The sequence below is a fragment of the Centroberyx gerrardi genome, chromosome 10 (genome assembly GCF_048128805.1).
Source record: "Centroberyx gerrardi isolate f3 chromosome 10, fCenGer3.hap1.cur.20231027, whole genome shotgun sequence".
Classification (NCBI taxonomy): Eukaryota; Metazoa; Chordata; class Actinopteri; order Beryciformes; family Berycidae; genus Centroberyx; species Centroberyx gerrardi.
In genome coordinates, this window is record NC_136006.1 from 17,192,231 (window position 1) to 17,208,960 (window position 16,730).

At 41.4% G+C, this 16,730-nt stretch overlaps 3 protein-coding genes across 4 annotated transcripts; 2 read left to right on the forward strand and 1 right to left on the reverse strand.

Moving 5' to 3' along the window:
- The first annotated feature begins 643 nt into the window (after window positions 1–643).
- Window positions 644–9,770, forward strand: egfl6 (EGF-like-domain, multiple 6). 2 transcript variants are annotated; one of them, XM_071927077.2, is made up of 14 exons: window positions 684–757; window positions 855–857; window positions 2,213–2,319; window positions 2,650–2,742; window positions 2,958–3,077; window positions 3,207–3,326; window positions 3,854–3,988; window positions 4,075–4,197; window positions 4,710–4,772; window positions 5,315–5,575; window positions 8,098–8,172; window positions 8,259–8,354; window positions 8,503–8,765; window positions 9,041–9,770. In XM_071927077.2, the coding sequence occupies exons 1-14, from the start codon at window positions 684–686 to the stop codon at window positions 9,143–9,145; spliced, it is 1,638 nt and encodes a 545-aa protein (XP_071783178.1). In that variant the 3' UTR covers window positions 9,146–9,770. The 2 variants fall into 2 exon arrangements, with proteins under 2 accessions (XP_071783177.1, XP_071783178.1); XM_071927076.2 differs by lacking the exon at window positions 855–857 and having other exon boundaries at window positions 644–757.
- A 1,147-nt stretch (window positions 9,771–10,917) lies between these two features.
- Window positions 10,918–13,665, forward strand: rab9a (RAB9A, member RAS oncogene family). The gene is made up of 3 exons (XM_071927044.2): window positions 10,918–11,150; window positions 11,530–11,651; window positions 11,829–13,665. The coding sequence occupies exon 3, from the start codon at window positions 11,868–11,870 to the stop codon at window positions 12,474–12,476; it is 609 nt and encodes a 202-aa protein (XP_071783145.1). The 5' UTR covers window positions 10,918–11,150; window positions 11,530–11,651; window positions 11,829–11,867; the 3' UTR covers window positions 12,477–13,665.
- Window positions 13,648–16,300, reverse strand: trappc2 (trafficking protein particle complex subunit 2). The gene is made up of 5 exons (XM_078286076.1): window positions 16,229–16,300; window positions 15,804–15,927; window positions 15,386–15,534; window positions 14,387–14,468; window positions 13,648–14,286 (listed from the first exon to the last, which is right to left on the reverse strand). The coding sequence occupies exons 2-5, from the start codon at window positions 15,894–15,896 to the stop codon at window positions 14,188–14,190; spliced, it is 423 nt and encodes a 140-aa protein (XP_078142202.1). The 5' UTR covers window positions 15,897–15,927; window positions 16,229–16,300; the 3' UTR covers window positions 13,648–14,187.
- Window positions 16,301–16,730: the final 430 nt, after the last annotated feature.

Below are 16,730 nucleotides of genomic sequence, written 5' to 3' on the forward strand. Positions count from 1 at the left end.
AGGCCTATGCATGTCTGAGTTCCACAATTAACTGATACAGCTAATTATCCACAAAGACAAATCCAGAGCCTGACAAAAATACAGCATGGTTGGACCATCAAGCAACATCATCAAGCAATTCATGTAAAGCTTACGTTATCCCATGAGGGGCACAAAAGTAGTAGGAGTCAAGAATATTTGACATTTGTGCAGCAGCATGGTTTCTCCCTGCTGGTGATCTGCAGGAAGAGCTTCATGTGGTCCTGTATAGGGTTTCAGTGAAGAGAGGTGTGGAGCACCCCTCAACATAATCCCCACCCCCTCACTAAACCATCCCTGCCTCCAACAGTCACAACTTAACCCTACTCACAGCGCAGTGTCATTTCACAGACTGACAACCCACCTCTGGAATTTCAGAGAGAAAGAGGAGGAAGCAAATTATGGGACATAGAGCACAGCCACTGCCTTCAAGAGAGTGAGAGAGAGAGAGAGAGAGAGAGAGAGAGAGAGAGAGAGATTCTTCCCTGGAGGCGAGTTTGAGTTTGTATCGAGGAAACACATGAACTGCGGCTTGCCTTGTGTGAAGACTCAACTGTGACTTCTTCCTGTCTAAGCATTTGAATGAGCGTAAGCCCCCAGGAGGAATAGTCAGAATTCACAAGCCTGTGGGAGAGAAAGCGCTCCGGCTGCACACAGTTAGAGCCATGCAACCATTCACCTTGATCGGTGCTCTTTGTCTCCTGTTCTACATCTCCTCTGGTAGTGCAGATGTCCACAGGTAAGTCAGCAATCCAAAATGTCTGTTAACTAGAGAAGCAGAATGTTTCATGTTGCGGTTCATACTGCATTGTGTGGTTCTTCCCTGAGACCAGCAGCAGGTGTAAAGTAAAGTTTACTTTTGTGGAAATTTGCTCAGTCAAGAGTGCTCAACCTGATGTCAATGGTATTTCTATGTACTATAAATGTTATTGTCACATTACAATGAGTCTGAAAAGTACTGTTAACAATGACCAAAGTAACATGTGTGACCCATGGTATAATTGCCTGTTAACCCTATAAAGGAATCACTATCATTTTAAATACCTCTTCCAGCTTGTTATTCTTGCAAGTGCAGCTAATTGGTAACATGAACCCCATAGTTTGCATTGCAATATGTGCTTTACATTTTTACAAGGGAAAACTGTTGTTTTGATGGCATGCGCACACTAACTGTCCCCTGGCCAAGCAGCGGACTATGGGAGGTATGACAGTGTGTCAGCTAAATGTGGCACAGCAACTGTTAATAACTGAAGAACACCTGTCACACTTAGAAGCCCCTCTCCTGTGGGCTATTCTGGTTGATTTCTATCAAGTCTCAGATTCCTCCAGTCCCACTGGAGCCTAGGCTGCTTTTAGGACTCTACCCCTGCGACGCCTGAATGCTAAACATCTGGGATATTAGAGTTTGGCACTGGGCTAGAGGTTAGAGGGTTACCCTAATGGCTGAGATTCACTGCAGGCTCAGATTTGTGATCCCAAGAGGGATTCCCCACATATTCACTTTTCCAGAGTCAACAAAGTCAATGGGAAGTGGCATATTAACAAAATAATCTAATTTACAGTTTAAAAATACACATGCAATGTAATCGCTGTGTAGGTTATTTCGAATGTGCTGCTGACTTGCCTGCAGTGACTGAGAATAACTTCACAGTAAATCCAGTAACTGGAGTCAGATGGGGATCAAGGTAAATAAAGGGGAAGTAGGGTGATGCGTGAGGTATCAGTGAGCAACACAAGAAGAGCCTGATTAGAGTGCTCTTCTCCATCTGTAGCCTACATCCTGTCTGCTTGCTTTTTCTCCATAGGGAGCCCCACTTTTCTCCCTAGGAGCCAGTAAGGGGAAACTTTATTTAGGTTGTTTGTTTTCCACACCACTGCCATTAGGGCCATAATTGGTTGCCTGAAAGCCTGCATTTGGGAGAGCTAAAAGAGACTATGGATGTGTTGGGATCGATTGTTATCCCCAAAAACAACACATGGGGCAAATTGTTTGGCCTAAATATACTTGAATTTGTAATAACCTAGAACTCTAAGGCCACAGTCGCCTATATTTCACTATCAATAATAAAATTTGATTTTGTTGAAAGGCCAAATTTGCCATCTGATGTTCCATGCATTAATTGAGGAGTGCTCTAAATAATGCTAAGACAGTTAAAAGACATATTTCCTTTTAATCCCCTCTTCTTCTACAAAGGCACTACCGACAAGTCCCTACTGGAAACCAACCAGGCGTGTGTCGCTATGGCAGGAGACTGGAGTGTTGCTATGGCTGGAAGAAAAATAGTAAAGGACAGTGTGAGGGTAAGAATAGTCTCAATTGATCCAAAGACTGCTTTATAGTCACTGCATGATAAACTTATTGGTGATCTCTTAATCAAATGTATTCTTTAATACACCAAAAAATAAATGAAGAGAATTAATCTAAATTCCCCTCCACAATAGACTGTGTTCTCAAATTTGTTATTCTTTTGTGGTAAGATATTTTCCTGTCCCAGCAAATGTGGAGGAAATTACTTTTCAGATTGAAAACCCTAGACTGTATAATAGAACTGTGTGGTTTGACTATAACCCTTCTTTCTCCAACCACCAATGCTGCTGGTGGTATTTTCTTCACGTTAAACGCTTTACCAGCTCAGTGTGAGCATGGCTGCAAGCACGGAGAGTGTGTTGGCCCCAACAAATGCAAGTGTTTCCCAGGATACACCGGAAAGACATGTAATCAAGGTCAGTAATTGGGGTCAGTAAAGAGGGGATGGAAAACATGGGTCAAACTGGCTTCATGACGATCAAATTTCCAGTGGATAGCTCACTTTACAAGCTACTTTTAGACATCTTTTACTGCCAAGCAAATCCATATTTCCTGTGTTTGATCTGGATATTTAAACTATCAGAAAAGAAGCCGTTGCAGGTGAGAAAATGATGGCGAGTCTCTTTTCTAGATCTGAATGAGTGTGGCCTGAAGCCTCGTCCCTGTGAACATCGCTGCATGAACACCTATGGCAGCTACATGTGCTACTGCCTCAACGGATACACTTTGATGCCTGATGGATCCTGCGCCAGTGAGTCCCGTCTGTCCACTATCCATGGATTGAATGGAAACATTTGAAAATATATCAACCTTGCTGATTTTGTGTATCTGTGAATGCATGTGTTTTTGTGCGTGTGTGTGTGTGTGTGTGCGTGTGTAGACTCCAGGACGTGTTCACTTGCCCACTGTCAGTACGGCTGTGAAGAAGTACAGGGGGAGATCCGCTGTCTCTGCCCATCTGCGGGGCTGCAGCTGGGGCCAGATGAGAGGACCTGTGTAGGTGAGCAAGACTGACGATAATCACCACCACGCTCAGTCATCAGTATTGGCACATTGATTGTTTGAGTGCTGACAAAATGACATACTGTCAAGTAAGGGAAAACATATGTCAAATACGATGGCAGATTCCCTAGAAGGAGATAGGCGTGAGTGAAAGCTAACATGGAGCAATAGGCCTACTTCTGAGTAAGGAATATACAGGGGAAACTTTGTGAATAAACAGCTTTCCCTGGATGCCATCGTCCTAACCCTCTGTCTCGTGGATTTAGAGTTACTGCATACAGTGGAAGGGGGTCAAGACAAAATTCTGTAGGGATTCTATTATGTGGCTTTCACATTCCTGGTTGGTAAGTCAGATGGATACACTGGAGCTGTATTTCTTCCCACAAAACACAGACAGTCCCAATTTGTCATTTTGGTAACAGGGGAAAAATAAAAAAAATTGTGGTGATGCAGTGAAGGACAGGACTCCAGATCCATGTGGAACCATAGGCCATTCATTTCTTGCCTGTCTTTGTTTCCCTTCAGATATTGACGAATGTGTAACTGGAAAGAACCTCTGCCCATTCAACAGACAATGTATCAACACCTTCGGCAGCTACTACTGCAAGTGCCAGAATGGCTATGACCTGAAATATGTTGACGGCAAATATGACTGTGTAGGTAAGGTATACACGTTTATTGAGGAAAAAAAACTGTGCAATAAATCCTGCTTGTAGAGGTACAAATAGGCCTTCTTCCAATTCCAGACCTTGATGAGTGCGCAGCCAGCACCCACAAGTGCAGCCACCATGCTGTGTGTCTGAACACTCAAGGATCCTACAAGTGCAGGTGCAAGTCTGGCTTCAGAGGCAATGGCTTTGAATGCTCTGGTGAGATCCGAGATCCACTACACAGAAATATGAATTAATTAGTTTTAGGGAAACCTTTTGATGTGCTCTAAAGCTGGACAAATAAAGCCAGTGTTTATTTTCAGCAAATAATACATTAATAATAGATTTAAATAACTCACAATGTCTCAGGCAGTTTAGGCCTATGTGAGTCAGGCTGATATTAGCAGTTTTACAGTCACATATTTCATCTTGGCTCTTAAAACATCGGCAAACAGCAGTCCTGCCAAGGCTAGTTTCCTGTTTTCAGACCCCTTTGCTCTTTACAGATGTTAGCGAGAAAGAGCCATAGATTGAAAGCACACCTGTGTAAATATCATGTCATTGTACTGTAGCCAGCCATTTGAAGGACAGGGATAAAGCAGGTCTCAGTGTACTCCTTGAACCAGACCACAGATATTAACAGTTGACGCCTTACGTAGCTGAGTGACACATTAAAGACGAGCACAGGCCAGAGGTCTCAGTGTAAATGAAGATGCCTTTATGTTTTGTAGTCAAGCCATTTTATCAGAGCGTGTGGGACGGAGACAAAGGCAGTGCAGATGATTTCCTCAATGGTGAGATTGCGTGGAATCCAAGACCCTGCTTCGGCTGTTTACTCCTCGCCGTGCAACCCCGTTCCCCCCCTCCTCTCACCTACCGTCGTGAACTCTTCCCCCCACTCTCTACCTTGCTCCTGGCTGGCAGTCCTGTATATCCACAGCACATACAGCTTGATATGAGACGTGGAATTCTCAGCATGAAACCATTTCAGACCCTGTATATATAAATATCTATGCTTGTGCATTTGAGACACTAATTTAAACCATGTGCAATGAATGTAGCTGTCATGCTTCAACTGCATGGAGTAGGATATTCCTGTCTGTCCTCTTGTCCTCTTTGATAATTATTGCTCCAGTGGAAAAATAATTTACTTTATCCATGAACTGGTAAGTAACTGCAGAGGAGTCTTTGACATGACAACAACAGCTGCAAAATACATGACTATGGTTTGTAAGTGGCTCACAAACAAATCATACACATCTAAACCCTGGCAATGTGGTTGCCAGTTGTAATTGTAGTTCCAGAAGTCTAAGCTGACTCCTCTTCCTGCCTGCAGCCATCCCAGACTCCCCAGCGAGGCCCAGGATTCTGGGAGGTAAGCCGGACAATGAGGACATCAAAAATATTATCCCCGAACCGGTAGCGACGCCGCCTCCCAAGATCCGCGAGCAGCCGTTTGACTATGATGGAGAGGTCTACATCGGCAGCCCGGCTGAGGGGCAGGTTGAGTTCCCAGAGCAGGATAGGTTTCCTGAGGAAGAGGAGGAGGAGGAAGAGGAGGAAGACAACCAGCTCAACCCAAGAGGAGATGTTTTCAGTAAGCCTCCTATCTCTCGGCTCCATTACAGTAATCCTGCTTTATTAGCACCCTGGGTGGTCCCAAATTAATTAAACATACCACTGGTTAAACAAGCTCAGTATGTTCCTATAGAGATTTCACACTTGTGTTTACACAGCACTCATTTATTTGAATACATTTAGCATTTTTTAGCAGGCAGCTAAAGTGGCCTTCAAGTCTTCAAGAAAGAAATGCAATTAAGGAACTGAGCTGAATCGAAGCCTTTACAAACATACACCAAGTTATGTTAGGTGTTGAGGTTCTGGGTCCATTCATATACTGACCTAATGACCCATCTGGCCATCTGTTTACTCTCTCTACTAGCCCTTTGCATATGTAACAGAGCCACATCCTCTCTGGCCACTTCTTACAGATGTCTCCAGTCAAAGAGAATTTATGATGGCTAAGCCCTGCCCTAATTACAGGCACAAAACCCACACATTTCTTTGGCTTCAAGTTTCTTGGCTGTGCTTGAAGGGAGACTATCCCATGCGTCCTTTATGCAAAATCTCTAATTCCAATAATTAAATGTGATTATCAGCGCACTCTAACTAAGCACAGAAACAGTGGTTTGCCAAATTTGAGACTGGACAGAGTGCCTTACTTTTCCCAGTTAAGCACATTTAAGATGCTAACCCAGCAGAAAAGTGCTGGTCTGTCAGACAGCATTAGCCTGAGGATTACCATTTCACTAGAACAGGTCAGCTTTAAGCCCTGGACCAGAGAGCCAAGGGGCCTGTTGGTTCATGTTCTCCATGTGGTCCTCAGAAAACTCCTCCATGAGTGCAGAGAGCTGTACGACTCTTCTTGGGAGGTTTGATGCTTCTAACAAGAGAAACAGACATTCTTCTTATTCATATAAAATATACCTAATTTTTCAATGAAGAACAATATATATATCTGATTGATCAAAGAAGTGTCCCAGCCATGTTGATTATTCTCATAAAGCACTGTGAGCCAAATCACTGTGATAGCATGTGATAGAGTAAAGAATGCCCTCCAGCGTACCTGAAGAGGGAACCTGTACAATTCACTGCTGATGCTGTTTTGTTTTTTTTAATTAAAGTCATAGCTTACTCATTATCAATGTAATCAAACACTGACATAATCTATCCATCGCTGCAAACTTCTGCCCCTTTTCAAAAGACTATTCTGTTTCATTGCTGTCACTTTCTGCTGAACTTTAGTGGAGAGATTTGGCCTGAAGACAAAGGAAAAAAAAACAGATGTTGAAAGACAAATGCTGACCATCAAGGAAACAACCTCAGACAGGGAGAGCAGACAAGAAGCCATAGGAAAGAGGAGGAAACACTAGAGTTAAACACTATCTATGTCACATATCCAGCTCTCTAACCCCTTTCAACTCTAGGTTGGAGGAAAATAAAGGGCCTCAGTGACATTTTTCTAAACCCTTTCATAACCTTTAAGAATTGGCAAATACCCACAATACAAAAACATTCAAGAGTATAAAGATTTCAGCATCCAACAATGGAAAAGATGGCAATTTTAGTATCTGAGTCAATCCATTTGTTCAAGAGACACATTGTGGCTGCTAATACAATGCTCCTCATAATGCAAATCTATACATTTTTTGGCTACATTTTCAGACTCTGTATCATCAGAAGAAATCTGATAGAAGAGTGGGCAATGCAGTCATGCAATGGTATGCCTCTCATTGAGAAAACCCATAAACGAGGCTGCCTTTCACCACTAGTCTTGATCTTTATGGAAACAACCAACCAATTGAGTCTGTGTAAGAACTCAGGTAGCAAGAGGAGACAGGCCCCGAGACATCCATCACCTCCAGGGAGGAATTTTAGTCTGTCGGCATGTGAGAGCCCAGGGACACAACTCACCCTGGGCCTACTCCCCATCTCCTAGGAGGTGGGTGAGGAAGGGAGGGAGGGTACGGAGCCTCCAAGCCTTTTATTATGTTTTCCCCAAAACAGCTGTTGTGCAAACAGACTTGACTCTCAGTAGGAAAGTCTGTCATCAGCACTCTAGTCCTCTCTAACACCAGCCCACCGTGGCTGAGCAGGTTCAATAACCCCAGCTGTCACACATCTGCCTGTCGAAGGCTACTTACCATGGGGGAAGTTTGTTGCAAGAGCTTTAAAATGCTTTGGGGTACTATATCCCGGGGTTGCAATGCGCCATCTCAAGACATGAGTGACAGCAGGGCAAGTCCACACCTGCTGGTTACAAGCCCCACTCTGTCTTTTGTTTCATAAGGGAAAATTTCTTCACTGCATAATTTTGGAATGGTTGTTTAAGTTCACATATTTTCTGAGGAATTCATGGACAAATAAGCTGATGTCATATTTTGATAGAGCAACATTATATAAGTAGATTTATGAATGTAACATAGTGTAATCCTAATATAGTTTGTATCTATCCTTTTTCATGTAACGAATGAGCATCATATTTACCATTATTTAACAGCATTAAGTTGATACTCTATGTCTTGACATGGACTTCTCTTCCACTCTCTTCCTCCGCAGCATCAGAGGACTTTGAATCAGTATTCGGCCCTGCCACAGAAGTCAAAGAAATCGAAATAGCACCAGTTCAGGAGGGTAATCAACCATCGGTTCATCTGTCAGCACATTATAATGACTGTTGACTCAATATTGATAATTTGATAACCCTTTTAATCCTCTAGAGTTCATCATGGACTGCAACTTCGATCAGGGAGCATGTGAGTGGGTGCAGGACAAGGGTGATGACATGGACTGGAGTGTAGCCTACCATGAAAATGGTAAATAGTCACATCAATATTCATTTTATATTGTCTTTGATTTGTACAGGGTTTGATGAAGGCTAATCCTCAAGATACAGCATTGATAAATCAGTTGAGTTGAATTCAGATTGGTTGTATCCCTTCTAATCCCTGCAAACCCTTCCAGGTGCTGAGTACTACATGGCCATGAGTGGGCTTCTGGGGGAACAGGCGGATGTGGCCAAGCTGAAGCTGCTTCTCAGTGACCGGACCAAGCAGGGCAGCTTCTGTCTGACCTTTGACTACCGTATGCTGGGCAACAACGTGGGCACCCTCAGGGTGCTGCTAGATAACAATGCCTACCCGGTGTGGGAGCAGAGCCACAGCAGAGACCAAGGCTGGCAGACGGAGCTCCTCACTGTGGCGTGGAAGGAGGAGGCCCCAGAATCTGTGAGTCATTTACTATTCACTTGTATCATCAAAAGGAGGGTGGGTAGAGCAAATAAATAGGATAGTAACAGGAGTCTGTGCAGTGTCACGAACCAAAGCCACATTTGCAGGTACCATACTTGTACACATCCTGACCAGCTATAACAGATTTTGCTCTAAAATGTCAGATTCACTGGGTTTACAATATGGTTGGAATACAAACTCCAGATTGTTCCCCAATATAGAAATGAAGTTTACCACATAAACATATAATGATAACATCTACTTGCCTGCAGATGGTCTTTGAAGCTGAGCGTGGCCGAGGTGTTGGAGGAGAGATTGGGCTGGACAACGTCGTGCTGACCTCAGGCCCCTGTCAAGAGGATGACAGGGTCTTTTAAGAATCTCCGCTCCTGATCAACAAATTGAAAATCTCACACAAATATGTCCAAGATTCCCGTTTCTTACCCCAACTGTGTTCTCTTCCCTGTGGAGTTTCTTGACTTGCCATAATTGATATTACTTAAAGCATGCATTCATATTCTCCTGTGGTTTCTCCACAGTTTATCCACATAGAATATAAAGGATACAGTACATGATCTCAAGGGAAGATTAAGAGCAATTGGTGCATGCAAGGTCCCTTCAGTTCATACCACCATGCTGCTACATCAACATCTTCTATCGTGAGTAGTTCGTGAATAGTTTCAAATAGTGTATTGTGCTCTCTTATGATACATATAACTCAGATCTCAGGTTTAGGTGGAAATGCCAATCTTTGTCTGTTAGTTATGTCTATAAAAACAGTATTGTGCTTAGTCCTTTGCTGTGTATGTGATATGTGCATTGCTGAAGTTAACTGAAAATTATCTATGACATGTAATGTGAATTCTTAGGTGAATTAAAATTCAATCTTAGATTAACAACTCTTTTTGAAGGCTGGTTAGTTTGAATGATCAAAAGTGTCAATGCATAACTGCTGTAAATTATGCTTTCATATTGTATTATTACATTTAAATGGTTTTTTTTTCTAAGTTGGTCTACCGTGTCATTTTTCTCATACATTGTGTGATTTTACACCTGAACGCTCATATACTCCTCAATCATGTCAGCTATAGGCTACTGCAAACAGAAATCTATCATCATCAAAAGGAGAGTGGGCAATGGAAATGAATAGCATGGCATCATAAACCTATGTAGTGTCACCATCACCAACAAAAGCCACATAGTGTTACTGATGCATGAGTGTCAGGTAGACAAAGTCCCACTATGATAAAGTATATGGATAATTTAGGGGAAGAATTCAGTCTGGAGGGATTCCTTCCAGACTGAATTCTTAAATGCCACCACCTAAACCAAATGTAACTGTGTGTTTTGGGACAAGAATGAACCACAAAAATGCATCTCAGATATCACTGGAAATGTATTCATGTGAGCCAATTTACACCTTTGTTGGATGAACACAGATGTTTCCTGAGTTTTTGGAAGTGGCTCTTTCTCATTATTCTCCCCTGTTAGCCTGTTATGAGCTTAGGCTACTGTGAACTCATGCGATGGCATAGACAAAAACTCATTTGCTGATTCAGCATATTACCGACGTTTTATGTGGATTTTGAAGATAATTTGTGCATTAAAAGCATAGAGACAGGGGTGAGGGAATGCAGTACCTGGCAGCACCATACTGTGGTTTAACTTCACTGGTGCTATGCAGTGTAAAATTAGGCTACTTTAAGTCGGACTCATACCTTTAATGAATACATCAGGAGTGAAAATCCGGTTCCATGTATCAGGTGGGTGTCATCCAGTCTTTTTCTGTATGGCCATGTGGATTTACCTGGTCCTCCCAGACTGTTTTAGCTTTCAATGTAGTCAACTGGGATGCTGACAGATAAACATCGCTCTCTCGTGGTGTTGCCTGCACAGTACACGCTACAAAAGATGCGTTCCAGGTCGAGAGACTCGGCTGCAGATGAGAACACTCAACGCTCAGTGACTTGATTATCTTCATTGGCATATGCCGGATAAGACGCCCGCTTGGTTTGCAAATATTTATTAAATGTCGAGACTGTAACTTTTTATAGAAGAACTGTATAATGTGGATAATACTTTCAATATGTGGAAGACACCTATAAGGACTATATTGGCATGGAACGTTACCTAAACGCTGCATGTTTGTGTTTGACCAAATCACATGACCCATAACCGTCTGTGTAGCTAACGTTAGTTAGCTTGTTAGCAGCTAGTAACGTTAGCATCAAGTCTTTCGAGTTCCCCAGGAAACTGTGCGACCTGACGTTATTTATAGCCACGCCAACGCGAGGAGCTGTCAAGCATCTGTAGTAACATCATTTCAGTTATTTCGTGATTTACTTCTTGTCGACACAACAGCTGCCAGACCGACTCAGCAAGGTACTGAAACTAGACAGTTTGCTGCCAAGTAAACCTTAGCTAGCTAACATTAACATTAGCTGTGCTAACGTTACCTTGGTTTTCTCACTAACGTTAACCTAGCTTAGCAGACAGTCAGCTGGTAGCTCTATAAGTCATTTTTTCTTGACTAGCGTTACATGTTAAAGTCACCACTGTTGTAATGTTAATAAACCACGGGACAAAGATTTTGGCTGCGTTAGAAAGGCTTCTTGGGGTCAGTGTATTTAACGTTTGGTAGCAGATGAAGTGCTTTACTGTAATGCTAACGTTAGCTATACGTGAAGGGGGGGGGGGGGTCTACTGTAACTGCTGGGCCAGCTGTTAATCAGGAAACCTATTGCTTGTTACTGTGTTACAGTTGGTTGAACGTTAGCTATATGGCTGCTCAGACCAACATGAAACAGAGGCGCATGTGACTGAGGACCAGTGTCACAGCACATGATCCGGACAAGTGGAGGAGGACATCGAAATCAAGCACGGGTGAGACAAATAAATAGGCAAGGACAGGCTCACTGTCTCACAGAAAAGCCTCATTCATCCACCAAAACCTGTCTGTCCTAAGTTAACTGGTGCTGGATTACAATACTTTCTGCCAAACCGATGTTATGGTGTTGTGTGGTTAATAAATAGCGTGCACACATTGCATCTTCCCATTAGGTCAATCCCTACAAAGTGGTTAAGGAGGCGTGAACAGCCATGACAACAAAGACATCACTGCTGAAAGTCATTCTGCTGGGTGATGGCGGTGTGGGAAAGAGTTCCCTCATGAATCGCTATGTCACCAACAAGTTTGACACACACCTTTTCCACACCATCGGCGTGGAGTTCCTCAACAAGGACCTGGAGGTAGATGGCCACATGGTGACCCTTCAGATCTGGGACACGGCTGGCCAGGAGCGCTTCCGCAGCCTGAGGACTCCCTTCTACCGTGGCTCTGACTGCTGCCTGCTCACCTTCAGTGTTGATGACAACCAGAGTTTCCTCAACTTAGGCAACTGGAAGAAGGAGTTCATCTACTATGCAGATGTCAAGGAGCCGGAGAAGTTCCCATTCGTGATCCTGGGGAACAAGCTGGACGTGTCAGAGAGGCAGGTGTCTGCTGAGGATGCCCAGCAGTGGTGCCAGGAGAACGGTGACTACCCCTACTATGAGACCAGTGCCAAGGACGCCACCAACGTAGCAGTGGCCTTTGAGGAGGCAGTGCGGAGAGTGTTGGCAATGGAGGAGAGGACGGACCACCTCATCCCCACGGACACAGTCAACCTCCACAGAAAGCCTCGCTCCACTGCCACTTGCTGTTCATAACATCCAGGGGTGTTATCACTCATACCAATTTGCTCTTATGCCTGTGTGATAAGGCTGTAGGCCTACATACTATAGTAACATCTTATTTAAACTAATTACGCTACTGGCTTTATGGTTTGTTATACTGTTGAACAGTTTGATAATGCTGTAGTTGAACGTCTCTACTGGAGTAAAGAGGAAGAAAACACTAAATTCATCCTAGTCTAATTACGAATCAACATAAAACATGGAATTGTTCACTCAGCTCTGCCGAAGTTCGGAGATCAGGGCTGTGAAAGGGTAGCAGAAGAAGGGACTGCACTGTGTGTTGGCCATGGACCGGATGTGGGGAACTAAGAATTTGTGATGATATAACAGATGTTACTGCCATATGTTTGCCAAGTTTCACTTCCTTCTCAAATTGTAAAATGTTCCTTTTTGTAGAAAAGGCATTTTATACTGTGACTATTAGAATCAATGTTTAGATGTACTACCTGGGAGTGAGATTATCATAAACTTCATTCCCAAATTACTGCAGATAATCTGATAACCTATATAATATATTCATATTTAAAACATAATTACAAAACCGGAAATAATTTATACAGTCCAATAACTTTATTTCTAAAATTTATCATGAAGTAGTTGAGTCACTACTTTATATAACAGTGAGAAATGGAGGCTTTTTGTGATTGTTGCACCTTTTGGCCTTGTTAGTGTATTTTTTGCATAGTGAATGGATTATGGTTATATGCTGGAAGCACAGGGATAAGATCCCTAACAAGTGATGATCATTAAAGCAAAGTTAACATGCATGGCATATTGTGTATTTAAATTTATGAAAACCGTTTTCTAATATGTAAAGTACACTGTTTTTACTTTATGATAATTCCAGTAATCCTTGAATCAACAACTTCAGGAGGAAGAACATACCCTTAAGGGAGTCTAACAAGATAGTGGTCATGATTGAGTAAAACTTGTTTTCATTGTTTGGTTTATTATTGTTTTACATAATAGATTTTATTTGAAGCACTGTACATTTTTTTTATACTAACAATTTCAGCTCTTTCTCCAGAAATTCATTTTTCATTTTGATATGAAATAGTGAACCATTCATTTACTTTCACCTTGTCTCCTCCACCCTTCATATCATATTCAATATTGTATTACTGGTATGCCAAAAACTTCAATAAAACCCCGAAGAATTCTCTCTTAAGGCATTTTTTTCTATCCTGAAAACACTGATAACTGCCTTCCTAAGTTAGAGCATAACTGTCACAAGGTTTGAATTGAACTCAGATTGTAAAATACTGCTGCTCTTTCTGGCCGTTGCATTGACAGCACAACAATCCTAATGTTTATTTCTTCACTGGTGAAACATACTTGGGAACTTTTGTATGCCTTAAAGCGTACAGTTAACTATTCAACAAACAAGAACCCTTCAGACACTGGCCAGCTCATTCAAGAAATGATGGTGGCATTATTAAGATGAAAGTGTTACCTGAGCAATAATATATCAGACGCACACAAAAAATCACGCTTGTAGAAAATCCACTTCTAAATGTTGAATACATTTTACTATTAGAACTAACCTGATCGAATGACAACTTAAAAACATAATAAAGATGATAAACATACAGACATCAAACAAGTGTCTTAAGGTAATGCACAGGAAAGAAAATATATACAAAAACAGACAAGATGTATCCAAATAATTTTGCTTGTGGAGCAATTAACTCAGAAGATGTTTCTTGCCAAGAAACTGGACTTTCCTATCAAACGCTGTTGAACGGATCGGCGCGTTGATTTCATAGAAGGGATTCATTGCAAACTGGAAAAGAGAACAGATTATTAATAGCAAACGATGAAGGATAAATTGACCAAATGTTAACTCATGTTAAGAGAAGTCATTTCAACAAAAGGCAACTCACCTTAATGTATAAATCATACACATCATTAAAGAAGTTTTTGATTCCATCTTCTTGTCGCACATCATGCAGCATGATGAATCTCATATGTATAACAGATAATTAAGGAAAATAAAGACCTACCACAAAAATCCTTCAAGATGACTAAACAATACGACGCATCCATGTGACTGAGCTCCAAAAAAGCGAGCAACATATACTGCCTGTAAACCTAAATGCTGCACTACATAAGATTCTTCACTACTAAAACAACTTAAAGTCAGATAAATTAATGTCAGTTATCTTGCATTACTGCATCGTGGTATTTGAATTACAATACTACATCTCTGTGCTCAGTTCATTGAATATGATGAGCCAAGTTCCTTTATTGCCTTTAGGCCTTGTACTCTTGTTCAGTGAGAATATAGCAAATTATGGATGCACATAACATGTTTAGTTTGCATATTTAGTGGAATACCATCCTCATGCTCTAAAACAGTTCAGCCTATATTACTGAAAATTCTCTGCTGTGTCCCATAGACAGTGATGAAAAAAATGTCTTGCCCCTGAATCTGTGACATATGGTGATAATGATGCATTTCCTGGTTTGAAACTGATAAGACACAGATTAAAGTTAGTGTTCAGGATTTTGTCTTTGGGACATAGGTACTTGTGTTGACAAATACTGATTGGAAGGTTAGGATCTAAAATTAACATAAAGGAGTCGTATTGCCCTGTAAAAAAGATTGAAAGAAATAATCCCGACCAACATTTTGGGATTGTTGAAATGTCCCTACCAACTGTTTTTACACAAGTTGATTTCTGAATTCTCTCTCTAACGCTGAACACAGCTCAAAACGAAGCTATAACATGGCAATATTTAGTAATTTTTGACATTCTAACCATGAAGGGAGACTAGCAGCATCTCTAGAGAATTGTATATCTTTGTATATCTGTTCCCTGAGCAATCAATGTACTCTCAGGGAATAAAAGCCAAAAATGGAAGGGAATAGTCCAAAAAGGATATGTCCTGCAGTGACAAAGGCAGAAACAAACCACTCGTTGAACTTGTCCACAGTTTTCAGGTACATATTGTTGGACAGCCACATGTTTTCATCCACCAAATCCAGGGCTGCATGCGCAATGAACTGGTTCAAGTGACGGTGGTCATCCTGTTAAAGATTAAACACATTTTATGAGAGAAGATAAATTTAATAGGCATTTCTATTTCCTATGTGTAATTCTCAAAGGTCTAGTATCGTTTCAAGAAATAGTTTGAACACTGATTACGCCTTGACAATTATGTTACAGTCTACTGAAGGGTGTTCCTTGCAACATCACTCATTTAACATAGCTACTGAATCATACACAATTTAGGCCTATTTCTTAGATCTGGGACGAGAAAAGATGTGCTGGAATGATTAATAACAAAGCAAGTTACCTTTGATTCAGCCTTCCCAGCTGGCAGGAACTCCATTTCAAATACAGGGTTGTCATGATGACCAACCATGACAAAATAAAAACTTCCAGACATTCTTGTTCCTTCTCAGCACAAAGTAGCCGCCCTGAAATCAATTCAAATAAAATACATTAAGCTGAATAAATTAATCTTGCAAACTGACAATGTCAGTAACTCCCAAGTTATTGTGAATCCTTTCTTTAGCTGGCAAGCTAGCTGTAGCGCTCCGCAGAAGCTTTGTACCGTGAAACTTTTCTGACGTATTCGTATGCTTATTTTGAGTGAGTTTGATGAGAATAAAATAAATATAACATTACTTAAAAGACTACACCAATGTAATCTTCAATGTCATTCAAAACAATCGATGTAGACAGCTTTTTGATTTGACAGAACAGACATTTGTTTACCTGTAATTTTGCTTCCTGGAGGGCGCAGTCGCAAGAAGATGACGACATGGTTGCGTGGCCAAAATTATATTTATCAAGTTATTTATTACTTTGAAAGGTGTATAATATTTTAAAATACACATATGTTGTTTTTAAATTAGACATGTTATCAGATGTCTAAGCTTTCGATAAATGTATTCTTAAAAATATTATTTTTACGTCATAACTGTGGGCCTGCCCGGAACAAAAATACGTTAACGTTAGTCGGATTTAAATCCTGTGGGCACTTGGGAAGAGACGCTTGCTGGTTACTAGGCTGGTAACTAACGCAAAATGCAGATAAACCCGCTTAATTGCAATTTTCCTTTGTGAGATGGCTATTAAGTCTGGTGTTAAGTTGGTAGAGGAATGCTAAAATAAAATCAGGTAAGAAAGACGAGTCAGTTGATGTCGAAAGCGGAGGTGCTTGTTCCACAGCTGACTATGTCAGTTCTACTGTACTGTTGTCTGCTTTTGTTTTTCT

What these genes read in the sequence shown, in the direction of transcription:
- egfl6 (XM_071927077.2), top strand. Translation starts at nt 684, where the DNA reads ATGCAACCATTCACCTTGATCGGTGCTCTTTGTCTCCTGTTCTACATC. An exon ending in TAGTAAAGGACAGTGTGAGG is followed by an intron (nt 2,320 to 2,649) that starts GTAAGAATAGTC and finishes ACGCTTTACCAG; the next exon opens with CTCAGTGTGAGCATGGCTGC. An exon ending in CGGAAAGACATGTAATCAAG is followed by an intron (nt 2,743 to 2,957) that starts GTCAGTAATTGG and finishes TCTCTTTTCTAG; the next exon opens with ATCTGAATGAGTGTGGCCTG.
- rab9a (XM_071927044.2), top strand. Translation starts at nt 11,868, where the DNA reads ATGACAACAAAGACATCACTGCTGAAAGTCATTCTGCTGGGTGATGGC.
- trappc2 (XM_078286076.1), bottom strand. Translation starts at nt 15,896, where the DNA reads ATGTCTGGAAGTTTTTATTTTGTCATGGTTGGTCATCATGACAACCCT. An exon ending in TTTGTCACTGCAGGACATAT is followed by an intron (nt 14,469 to 15,385) that starts CCTTTTTGGACT and finishes TGTTATACATAT; the next exon opens with GAGATTCATCATGCTGCATG. An exon ending in TGTATGATTTATACATTAAG is followed by an intron (nt 14,287 to 14,386) that starts GTGAGTTGCCTT and finishes TCTCTTTTCCAG; the next exon opens with TTTGCAATGAATCCCTTCTA.